The sequence below is a fragment of the Lingula anatina genome, chromosome 8 (genome assembly GCF_051362555.1).
Source record: "Lingula anatina isolate TDL-2025a chromosome 8, LinAna3.0, whole genome shotgun sequence".
Taxonomy (NCBI): domain Eukaryota; kingdom Metazoa; phylum Brachiopoda; class Lingulata; order Lingulida; family Lingulidae; genus Lingula; species Lingula anatina.
Window position 1 is genome coordinate 18,263,545 of NC_141774.1, and position 13,486 is coordinate 18,277,030.

Below are 13,486 nucleotides of genomic sequence, written 5' to 3' on the forward strand. Positions count from 1 at the left end.
GTTCCATACGGTAATTATTCGATCTTTTCAATAGGGGAAAATCGTGAATTTTGCAGATTCTGTATTTTTCAGGTCACAATTTCTAAAAATCAGAACATGTCTGTTTAGTGGTAGCAACCAAATTAAAAAGCAGGCTATTCTATAATTCTGTTCTATGCAGTAAAATCATCAAAGTGTCTATATATAGAAATATAATTTTGTGATTATAAAATTGTGTATCTGGAAGTTTGATTATTTTTGCTTTTTGAAACGATCGAGTTATTGCCGTATTTATCGAATTTCCGCACTATATTTATCAATGACAATTGAACCTTTAGTCGACACACGCGTCTTATAAAAATTACAACAAGCCAGGCATATGCTGTAGTTTGGGTCAGAAAATGCTTGCTAAGTATTACATGTAGGCTACCTTATCTCTCTAACCCCCCCCCCCCCCCCCCAATTCCTGAATCCTCTACACACTGCTTTTCATTTGGCGTTTTCAATGCTCATAAACGATTTAGCTCATTTCACAAGGTAAAAAATTGTTCATCTTTCGTGGAAATATGATATTCATAAAAAATTACTTCATATAATATATTCACTTGACATTAGGTACTATGCATCATTCACAAGATATAAACTAATTTATATTATTCACAATATATGACGTCATATATATTATTCACAATATATGACGTCATGTATATTATTCTCAAGATATAACATAATATGATTAGTCATTCACAAGACATTACTTCATATATATTATTCGCAATATATCACATCATAAATATTAGCACAATCCTTTATATATGTAACACAACGTGTTTTATACGATATCAAAAGATAAATGAAGTCTTTTCATGACGACTAGAGTTTCTATTGCCTTTTTCTCTATTGCACTGCAGTCAGGCTATTACCTGAAACTACTGCATGTCACTAGGTGCTGGTTTTATATCTGGACAAGCTGTTTGTATCACAGAAATAATTATAGTTAATAACAGACATTCCATTATGGACCGAACTTTTTGTCAAGAGCTTCAGATGCGGATCTCCTATTAATTAAGGAATCTCCTGTATTTTTTTTTTCGGTTATCAAAAGGCTTTACCTCTCATTGCATGCCTTTAATCCAAGACTTGGAGCTATTCTAAGAAATGCATACAAATGCATATGTTTGACAGGCCTGTAGCCCGGGGTGGTGGGGGGGGGGGCGAAAGAGCCTCCCGTTTTCCTGGGAAAAGGACCCCTCTGGGTAAAATATTATCTAGATACACGATGGTTTCATGGTAAAATATCTACTTTTTCAAAAAAAAAAGAACCCCCTTTTGCTGGCTACTGGCCTGTTTGATTAATAGTCACACCTAATTCCTGACATTAGTATTCTACGAACAACGGACACGGGTGAGACTATCTACAGAGTTGCATTGCTATGTTGAGGCTGTTGGTGAAGCAAATACCTTTGAAAAAAGTGTTGTGTAATATACATGTATGAGGGCGGAACAAACCTATTATTAGAGACATCTAATACAGCTGCGGTAATGATCATTCTCTACTTAAAGAACTAAGCCGTCTCATCATTTGTTGTCGGTTTGACATCTTTCTGTGGATTTCTTTTGTCTATTATATAGATTCAAAACCAGACGCTTATGTTTACAGGTAACCCTATTCTATCCCATTTTTACTTGACACACGCAGTCTTTTGATCTAACAAAAAAACCTGTCACGGAAGAGAACATGAAGCCTTAATGAGTAGCTTTGTGATTCTGTGTCTTAGGTATTTCAGGGAGATACTTCGCACGAATAACCCTCCCCCCCCCCCTCCCCCGATGAAAATTATTCATTCTTTTTTGCTCAATTTCCCTGCCCAATTCATGAAATTGAGGTAGTTGTACACACACAGCTTCTCCTGGGCGTCTTTAATTTTTTAATATTTATAATCATATTCATTAATATTTTGGTGTTCGGAACGAACAGTGGATGTACCTCTGTGTGCGATGCAAAGGTTTCTTTACATATCGTCTCGTTTATTTTTTTGGACAGTCTCATTTTCGCACAATATTGTCGCACTTTTCAAAAGTGCTCAAACGAAATCTTTGTTTACCATGTAATTGTTAATAGTATTCTAAAATCAGATTCAACAATGATGATAAAAATAGTTACCCACGTTGGATTGCTGGGTTGAACCTCATGCAGGGTATCTTCAGGTAGAAGAGGTCGTAGACTCGACGTTGACTTGGTTGCGTGAAAAAACACCGCGCAGGATAAGCTTCATTCTCTCCATCTCCGCGCGAAAAACCGCGGTGCGCCGAGAGTAGATGACCGTGTTGAAGAAGCTGTTGGAGTAAGCGATCCACACCGTGATGCCGCAGTTGACGTAGGAGCGGGTGGCGAAGATGTACAGCTTGGCCACGATGAGAGGGGTCCAACAAACGATGAGGACTCCCACCATGATGGAGACTGTTTTCAAGCCACGCATGGACTTCTTCACGCTGCCGCCGGCATCTTCGTTGTGCTGCAAGTTCTGGACCTGTTGGGCAATCATCTTCAAATGCCGGCGGGCAATCATCAGATTTGCCACATTCACGCAAATGATGATCAAGTACGCTACCACCTGGTAGCCAAAGTGGACCAGGAACATCGCTGGGAGGCCTCGCGGGATGTACGCTGGCACACATTGCTCCGTTTTCCTGTTGTAGAACCCGCCAACAAATCCTATGATCACTGTACTAAGGCCAACGATGCATGAGCCCCACAGTATCAAGACCAATGCCACGGCTCTCTTCTGGGTCATGATTTGATGGTAGTTTATATTGTATCTGAAATGAAATAAATTAAAATATTCGATCTATTAATATGTAATAAAGGAAAAATATATTCGATAGAATCGATTAAAACAAGTTGAATTATGAATAAAAGTTTGTCGCAACTTTTCTGGTTGTGTCTCGAAAGTCTTTGCTTTTCCTCCTTATACGAATGCTTTTTCTGTATCTTTATTTTTAAATATCTGAAGGTATTTAGCGCGTATTGGAAAATCGTCTCCTATCATTTTGTCTAAATATACTGCAAAGCTACTTTTATTTCCCAATCTAGATCTTGAAAACGATAAAACCCTTCAAAACAGTATCAGGAAAAACGTAGCCTAAATTGATAGTATGGAAGACAAGCCTGGCTTAGAGATGGTTGACCATTTCTTTAAAACAATCTTTTTCAATGCAACTTAAGTGTAACTTAGGGCGTATTCCTAGACATTTAGATCTATCTATCCCCGTGGGGAGTCTCACTAGATTACTGTCAAATAATCTGGCTTAAATGTTCGTCCCGCCTACTACAAGCTGTAAGGGGGTAATTAAATTTCGTGCCAGCTCGGCTGACAGCTATTTTGTTTGGATCGATCTAATCTCTGGGAATGGGGTCTTATTAGTAAACACCTCTTGCTGAACCAAAAGAAGTCACGCTACGTGATGAAAAAATTTTAAAAAGATGAAATTATAGAACAGGTAATACACAGCGGTATAGTTTAACATAGTTTTTTTTTCTTTTTTATTCATGTTCTTGATGGACTAATGTCACAGACGTGCTAGAAAGGCTGGGAATATGATCACGACGTCAGTTTATCTATAGCTGGCTGGCCGTGATCGCAAACGATATATGCAACGGTGCTCTTCACGCTATCAAGACTCGTATATAATCTCAGGCGCTGAGTAGAATACAGAAAAGCTAGTAATTACACGAGTATGTTTGAAACAAGGAGGAGGCGTGGTAATATCTTAATCTGATTGCAGTAAGCTAGAGTCCCCGCGGAGTTGGATCGATTTACGCAGAACGACATCTTAATTGGACTGACAAACTGTAAATTTCGACGGGCCACTATCTTTGTTAGTGAAGACATGAAATTACTAAACTTATGTAAGGCATATTTTAGGCTTTTCAGATTGGCAGGTGCTGCCACGAGTGCAGAGCGCGGCGGTTTTGTTTTAATTGTACTTTTCAAACTGCCTATGACGTACATACAACCAGTGCTGTCACGTACCTGACCTTAACTTAACACTATCACTTATAATCTCGGCTGTAATGACGGTAATATATCAATATAACCCGACCAAAATTGATGCACGCACAACTTCTTTATATCAAAACCCTACTGATTCCACAATACCGCGTTCAATGCACTTCAATAAACTCTCTAGAACGTGAAAGATGATATTCCGGCATTCTTCAATAAAACCCCTAATATCTCACCGACTGAAGAACTGAAATAAAAACCCGAGTCTAGCGTTCAGTCGTTTGTCATTAGCTGACATGAAGACACGCTAACACAATAACCCATACACTATGGCTGGTGTTTTTGTTGAGTTCCTTGTTTGGTGAAATTAACGTAAGCAACATAGAAACTGTAGTTCTTACAAATAAGGAGAGAGTAGTTAAATAAATGTCGATCTAGGTTTTATCACAAAGTGAAAATTGAGTTTTGAGTATCTAGGAATACTGCTAAATTGCAGTGGGAAATTTCTATCCAGGCCAAAAGCTCCGACAAAACAGGGCAGAGTAGAACACCTGCTTGGAATAAGTGTTATATAGGAGTAATGATATATATATATATATATATATATATATATATATATATATATATATATATATATATATATATATCAGTGCTTGAATGTTGAAATAGTACTCTAGGTATCTTTTTTATACACGCACGTTTGTGTTGCCGATATTCCTAACCGGGAGTGGAGTCTCCTTGTTTCATGTAAATCGCAAGATTTTCTAAGAAATTGAATCTACATATTGTAAGTCCATACTGGCGGTTAGATTGACTTCAAGGGCTACTGCCACTAAAATACAGAGTGTTTCAAGATGTAGTCATTCACTGACTAACCCTCTGTCTAACAGTTATTTTTGTTCTTAAAAATATGTTTTCTTTTAGTTAAATACTTTTCTTTTATGCTATGACATTTTATTAACATTCAAATGTTGTTTCAGGCAATAGATACCTTGATCAATTCAAAATGTATGAGTAATGGGTAGTCAAAGAATATGTATATTTTAAGACACCCTCTACTACCCGTTGCGGAGCATTGTACATGTGAAAACTGGGTTGAAACCAATTGTAACTAGAAGGATTCTGTCATTTATTAAGCCGGGAAGAAAGGCGACACTGCATCTAGGTTGGCAATAAGAGAGGGAGAAAAAAAACACAGAGAAAGGGATTTGGTTTTATTTGTGAAATATTGGATTGGGCCTACCTTGGCCCACAGGAGCCTACGCGTGTGTCTTTTAGGCTTCGTTCACATGCAATGTCTATTTTCTATTTTCTATTTTCGGTATGTCTTATGATCACGGTCTGTGCACTTAATATCCCGCCGCGTAATTACTGGCAGCGCGAGCCAGTTACTTATAGTAACTTATAGTAACTGGCTCGCGCTGCCAGTAATTACGCCGCGGGATATTTAGTGCACAGACCGTGATCATAAGACATACCGAAAATAGAAAATAGAAAATAGACATTGCTTGTGAACGAAGCCTTAGACGCCCCTTTACATGCGAAAACGACATGCACCGTGTCTATTTCGTATGTTATTAATCCCTATAGCAGCGGAATTGACACGGCCTATGCCGCGTTCGTCTTTTACTACAGAGCTTTGAGACCCGAAAATGGCATAGCTGAGTCTGTTTCGCCACTAACTTAACTGCATAGATGCGAGATTAACACAACCCATGTCGCGTTCGTCTCTTTGAGCTTGAAATGGCTATGTTATGACACTCGAAATTCACAGTCATGTCTTGTTCGTCATTCATTGAGGCCGATAGATGCGAAATTGACCAGACCCACGCTGCATTTGTCTTATATTGTGCATCTTATAAAACACGAAATTGACATATAGTCATGCTTATTTCATAACTTGCTGGCTCCCTTAGATGTAAGATTGCCTTTAATACCATTTGAAGCTCAAAGATCCACAGTAAGAGACGAACGCGACATTTGTCTTGTCAATCTCGCATCTATGGCGTTCAGCTTGTGGCGAAACAGACTCAGCCATGTCATTTTTGGGGCTCAAAGCTCTGTAGTAAAAGACGAACGCGGCATAGGCCGTGTCAATTCCGCTGCTATAGGGATTAATAACATACGAAATAGACACGGTGCATGTCGTTTTCGCATGTAAAGGGGCGTCTAAAAGACGCACGCGTAGGCTCCTATGGGCCAAGGTATGGGCCTCGCAGAACACAACTGTATTTTAAGGGATATGCTTATGACACAGTCTCAATCCTTTCTTCCTGTAATGGGATTTCGTATCTGAGCCTTGAGGGCAAACAACCGTTGGATCTGGAACACTGGTCTTGATATACCAAAACGTGGTGGATGAAAAACATTTTCCAAAAGATTTTGAGAAACGTTTAGAGAATAGGCTTAAAGGGATAACAACTCTTCATATGAGATCCATATTTCACAATATACACATTGTAAACAACTCATAGAAATATAATATATTCTATTTTACCTCAAAAACGACAGTTATAGCAATAAATCTGAAATATATGCCATCCGACCACGTGACTTCCATAGATGGGTATACTCTGTAATAATCTCTTAAGAGATTAATACAAAAAAAAGCAAACTTTTTAGAAAAAAAGCCAGGGACTTACTTTGAATGTAGAAATGGATTCATTAATCATAGTTAAGTATGGGAATATTGCTGTTTACCCCAGAAAAATTCATTTTTTGGCAAAATCTTTGGCCAATTTAATAACCCTTCAATGAGCAAAAAGTCATCGAAATGCTTAGGGAATAGGCTTATGTCAATTAACAAAATTCAGAAATTCGTTCAATGACCAAAAAGCCATCGAAATGATTTTTATGCAGATACTTGACAGACGTTAATGACTTGCAATACGACTTACGAAAACATAAGACAAATAATACATAAATTGATATGTAATTAAGAATGTGAGACCAAAATCCCACGCTCAAAAGGATTCACAGAGCACTAAAAGGCACTAGAAATTGTGATGCAAAAATGTGAGAGGGTGAATTCCATTTTGACTTTATTTTCCCTTTTCATAACTCATAAAAATAAAGTAAAACGAGCTATTGGGAAAATACCCCTTTTTTAATTATACATCAGTATATCAATTGTGTAAAACTCATGATTCAAGAGAGAATGGGGTTTTGGACGTTTTTTTATTTTTATTTATTTTTTTTTTTTTAATACAGGCCTATAAATTATAAGTTTATCAGTCATGTTAAATATTGTAGGAAAGATTCTTCATCATAAATCTTATATCTATTATCATGTATACACATATACACACATGTGTGACGGTGTTAATTATAATGTAAGCTTATCCCTCAACACTACCAGGGCCGTATCGTGATTTCCCTATACTGTAAAGTGACTAGATGGGATGGCAAGGAAAACCACTACCACCATTTCAATATTGACAAATGTACGCCAGCATAAGTTACAATATGCTCTTGGTCTTACAGTGCATCACTTACCTGAGAGAGAGAGAGAGAGAGAGAGAGAGAGAGAGAGAGAGAGAGAGAGGAGGGGGGGAATGAGAGGATTGGATGAAGAGAGAGAAAATAAAGAGAGATGTAAAGAAAGAGAGGGAGCTCGAAAGGACAGGATGAAGAGAGACAGAGAGGGTTTGTTAGAGAATAAGTGTAGGGTTGAAGTTAGATTGGAGAATGAGGGTAAAAAAGAGAAAGACTACAGAATACACGTTTAAATTATAAATATAGCGACGGACATGCTCAAAACTTACCTGATCTCTAGATGCCTGTCCACGCTCATCAGACACATACTGCAGAGAGAGACGGCAAAACTGACGGTCAGAGCCGTCGCGGTGACGTCACACATCACTTTCCCATAGGGCCACGTGTTGGTGAGGGTGGTTTCCACGCCAAAGGGCATCACTGCGATTCCCTGAAGAAAGTCAGCCACCGTCATGGATACCATGAACACTCCTTGTGGATACTCGCGGACCTTCTTACGCATACAGAACACCGTCAGCATAAATAAATTGGCCGAAATGACCAAAATGACCAGTATGACTTTGAGTGTCATGACGAAATAAGCAACGGGCAGGGGCAGAACGTAGCGTGTAATTATAGAACCATTAATCGCGATCTCGAGCTCGCTCTTTTCGTCAAGAACCTCTGCCATAATGGCAGAGTCGTTCGCCCACATCTCGAGCTTGGGTTTCCTCTCAAGCGTAAGCTTCTTCAGACTAACCCCTCTTTCTCTGTGTCATGTTCTACTGTCAGTGTCGACAAGTGCACAGAATTTAAGGGACTTGCAGTTAATCCTATCGTCTGTTTCCATGCCAACGTAATGACCTCTAAAACTGACCTTTCGATAGTCCACTAATAGTGATGCCTTATATGAGAAAACGATGCTTTTCCTTGACAATGATATTTTTTTTGCCTGATGTGAAATGTATACTCGATCCAAAACCGCTGAGACAAATACGATCAATATATGTGAACCTAGTAGCAAAGTGAACAAAACAGATTAAAGGTATGTTGAACGGGATTTTCGCCCAAAATCTAACTTTCCTTTTTAAAAAAGTCATTTTCTTCCCACTCATGACTCATATGGTCTTGATAGACCCGGCTGAGCACTTGAAGTAGTAATGTATTATTACGTAACTTGGTTCTAAACAAATCATACTTCCTGGAGATTGATGGTGTCTTCTTGACATTGAAGAAGGAAATTTGGACACAGAGTATTTTTTAAATCCATTTTTAATTTCTGAATTTGAAAGATAACTAGGTAGCTTTGCAGGATAGTCACTTTAGACCTACAACATTTTATTTTGGATATTTACTAACGCATGTAGGATGGCTTTAGTAGGGTTAGTCGATACATGAACGACAAGGTTATTATTATAAGGATGAGCTCATTTTTAAGAATAATTGCATAAATACAAAACATATATGAAAACGTCTTTTATTTTATCACCTCTGTTTTTTATCAATGTGGATAACAAAAAGAGGTCGTTGTGAGTGAGAATATGTTGGAATAAACATTCGTCTGAAAAACAAAATATATTTTAGAAATACATGCATTATTTTTGTCAATTCATACTTATTCACACTTGTACTGGAACGAAGCCGGAAATCTCCAACACAAATCCTGAAGCAATACATACAACTTCGACCCTCATGAAATTAAATCTACATGCAAGGCAAGGAAATCAGAGATGTGTTAATAGAATTAGTCACGACCTTCGGCTCTTTTTCAAATCGATAGGTGCATTTATACTTCTGCAATACAACTGTACCGACATTCAAAGTTAGTCCATGTTTTTTGTTTTTTTTGTTTTTTTGTTTTTTTTTTTCTAAAAATGTTGTTTTTTATAACAATCTCTTAAGTGATTATTAAGAAAGTATAGCCATCTATGAAGGTGCACGCGGCCTAATGACAAGCATCAGACTCTGGAATAAATGAAATAACCGCTGTTTTGGTGGTACGATGGAATTTATTCCATTTCTGTGAGTTGCTTACAATGTATTTATTGTGAAATATGAATCTCATACGAACAATTGTTATCCCTCTAATCTCACAGAAGGACGCGAATTGGCGGAGAATCTAATCACCAAGGAACATATGCCGGACTGTGAGAAAACCGCATATACAGTGCATCAATCTTAGATAGACGATCCGCGACCTTTTCTATTCAACACTCCCACACACACCACTCGTCCGTGTCAAAGATATATATATATATATATATATATATATATATATATATATATATATATATATATATATATATATATATACTCGGGGTTGATACATGTCTCTTGTTTTTTATTTATTTATTAATTTTAATTATACATATATATATGCTGATAAGTTAAGTATAAATGTTATGTTCTAGTGTGAATGTCACCTTCAGGCTTTTTGGGTGTCACAAGAGAGACTTGCTTACACTTTGTTAAATCCATCTAGAAGAATGGCCGGTCAATCGCGTTCCATGCACTTCTCACCTCTGTTAATTGTCCTTCTATATCTTTTTTGTGTTTAGATTAGATATGGGACCGTTCACGCTGAATTTTAACTACTGCGCACCAACTCCACATGAACTTTCGCTGAATGCAATCAGATGAACAGACTTACACGCTTCCTCTTGTACTCGTACTCGTATAATCACCAACTTTTCTATAGGGTACTAAACGCCAGGGGGATATCTGGTCTTAACTACGGGTGACACTTTATTTATAAAACTAACGGTAACGGGAATCGAAAGAAAAAATGAATAGGAATACATTCGCGACATTGGTCTAATGTCATGCATTAGAAAACATTAGAGCCAGACCAGGTAGGCGAGAACGCCAACTCACAGTTTGCCACAGGGATAATATGACCAGGCTTCCTTTGAATTATGTATTATAAATTGAATATATGTTATGTACAACTTTAACCCTAGGGGATGCAATCTCTCTTAATAATAATAATAATAATTATTATTATTATTATTATTAATACGGGGCCTTATGATTCCATCGACATATCAACGCTGAAAGCATTCTAACGTAACGTTAACGGCTACACTCAGGATGCAACCAAGGGCGGCATGAAATTATAGCGCATATAAAACACATCGCCGTTCGATTCATACTACATTTTTCAATCTAGCATTCGCCTTCTTCTCTCTCTACAGCTTGATCTGATCCTCAGCGGAATGGCCTCCCAGGACAACATTTGCAATGCAGCCAGAAATTTTTACTCTAGAGTGTGGAGAGAGAGAGAGATAAAGAGAATTGGATGAACCTCTAGAAGATTCACGTCTTCCAAGGTGATCCCCTGTCGCCTATTATAGTCTTGCTCGTCTGCCTTTAACCGCGTTAGACAAAATTACCAACTGTATATTTATAATAGGATCTCTGTAGTACATTGTCTTCTACTCAGAGGAGAAATATGCAACAGTTGATAAAGTATAGTTATAAATATAAAAGGCAGTAGATAAAGTAGAGTTGTATTTATAAAGCGAGCGGCTCTTCACTGTTTACAAATATTATCTACATTGAAAATTTAAACTAACAAAAAGGAAATAAAAGCTAAAAAAAAAAAGCATAAATCGACCACAGTATTCTTCAAATATAAAGTCTTTTTAAGAGTTATGTCTCGAAAAATTGAAAATAATAGAGCACTTCTTGAAACCCAGTCAAATCCTTAGACGGATATGATTTTAATAAAAGCGGACATGGTGTTAATACAACCACACCATTTGATACCGCTTTGAGAATCCCTTCACTTCCAAGACGCGGAAACACTATAGGAAATAATTAATATGATTACATAACCCAAGTCATGAACTGGTGTGCAATTTCATAATCAAAGGGTATTTATTTTAAAAATAGAAACCTAATCTAATGTGACAATTAAGTCTTTTCCAAGAACTGTGTTTCAAGCAAAATATCCACTGTTCTGCGTAATTTTCCAAACCCACTTTGTGCCTCGTTTAGTTGTTATTGCCATTAATCTTCCCCACGTTGTTAATTAACCTGATATATTATATTCTGGTTTAAGAAAAATGAAACCGTCGATAGCAGATGAATATCTCGTTCTTTTCCTTCCCTTTCCTCTGTATATTCGGTTGATTAAACTATTGCGCAAAATTTAAGGAAATGTTCAGATTTTTAATATCATTTAAAAAAAGCTAAAATAAACATGGCGCAACAGCCAATTTACCTCCTATAAATAATTGTGGTGTTTTAAAACCCATCGAATTGGCCATTATGTAGCATTTGAAGGAATATCTGAATTGTCACCTCATATAGTGATAAACTACTTTTTTTGCTTTAACTTTGCCCCCCCCCCCTCCCCCCCGCCGCGCACACACACACACACAGGCAAATTTACACTCCTCTACTTTGATGTTCTAATTTATTAAAATGTTTTTCTCAATGGTCGTAACAAATAGATCATTTTAATGCCTTTTTCATATCAGTACTTCTCAACCTATTTTTAAGGTGCTTAAACATTTTAATATTGCTTTGATAACAACACCCGCCTATTACCTAATACAAAGCCCCGTTGCCGTGGTAATAGTATAAATAATTGTTTGTTCCAACTTACAGAGCAGCAAAACAACATGGTCCACACAGGGTAAAAACAACATCGATTTCAGACGGACAACGCTGACGTCTACATACATTTTACACGTCTAAACGCCCACGGTATTTCACACCAATCCAACACCTTGCAGATATAACTGAATAGCTTTGAAATTAATTGGAACTGCATATATAAGCTGTGATCTTCTTATATTTATTAGCACGTGCTCGTTTCTTGCATTTTTACCTTGCTTTTTTACCGGTTGGCGTTGCGTTAGTATGTATTTCAAAATTAATTAATGCTGTTGTCAGCAGACGAATATCTCAGTGTTTTCCCTCCACTTTCCTGTATATATTGGGTTGATTAAACTATTGCGCCAAGTTTAAGGAAATATTCAGTTTTTTTATATCATTTAATCAGGTTTGTGCAAAGTGCAAAGTGCTCGGTAAAGCTGATAAACGTGTTATGAGATCCAGAAATGGAGTTTTTTTCTTTCGTCAGAACTTATGCAAACTAGCTGGACTTGACTGTGAATTTCATGTTTTAGCCGCAAATATTCTTTGGTTTTCAAGAAGAATAGATAAGCAGCATAGCTAAAAGTTAAGCACTTGTTCACATTTGCTAAATCGTGAGGGAACTGTCATAACATGTTAAGTATTGCCAACAAGGCAAGGGCAAAGTTACGTATCACTCATCAGAACATGGGCAAATTACTGTAGATATGAAATTGGGGGTCACACGCACGCTCTTTAGCTTGCTTGCAAAACGATTTATTAAGTATTATTAGATCTACTTTTTGCAATTTCCTCTACATCATGAACCACTAGAATCTTGATGAATTATGAAAATGCATTAAACATGGATCTTATAATAGAATGGTCGACGAAATGCAATGAGCATTGCTTAAGTCCGCTAAATTCAGTGAAATGTGCCAAAAATGATCATTAATTAGGTGATTCTTTGATTGATGATTTGATTTTTCGGTCCATTTAAGCCCTAAATGTTTATGATTTTACTGAAAACTCGCTTGAAAAAAGTTTATACATCTGTCAATTAAGAGACAACTACTCAATGATAATAAGTCTATCAACGTCGTTCCCTTTTTAATTTTTTTTTTAATATTTCAAATATGTTTTTATCGGCAGTGTTTGGCAGATCGTCCTTTAATAGACATTGCATATATATACATGTAGTGAAAAATTATGTCACGTCACTTGAGAAGGATATATATTTGTCGCACAAGTCGGGGATTGTAGGTCCGATAAATAAAAATTTAGGGCTGCTGAATTACAAAAATTTGCAATTTGCACATTTGGTCCGACCAGATTTATTTGATGATGTCCTTTTATTTATATTACAAAAATTAAATGCACACGTTAAAAAAATTAAGCATCTTGGCTTTAAAACTTCTGGTTGTAAATTTGACCTACTTATT

General features: G+C 37.0%; 1 protein-coding gene across 1 annotated transcript; it reads right to left on the reverse strand.

Annotated features, from left to right (window-relative positions):
* Positions 1-428: 428 nt before the first annotated feature.
* Positions 429-8,610, reverse strand: LOC106158717 (beta-4C adrenergic receptor-like). Its single transcript, XM_013534797.3, has 2 exons — positions 7,751-8,610; positions 429-2,799 (listed from the first exon to the last, which is right to left on the reverse strand). Exons 1-2 carry the CDS (start codon positions 8,173-8,175, stop codon positions 2,184-2,186), a joined length of 1,041 nt encoding a protein of 346 aa, XP_013390251.3. The 5' UTR covers positions 8,176-8,610; the 3' UTR covers positions 429-2,183.
* Between the last annotated feature and the right edge of the window lie 4,876 nt (positions 8,611-13,486).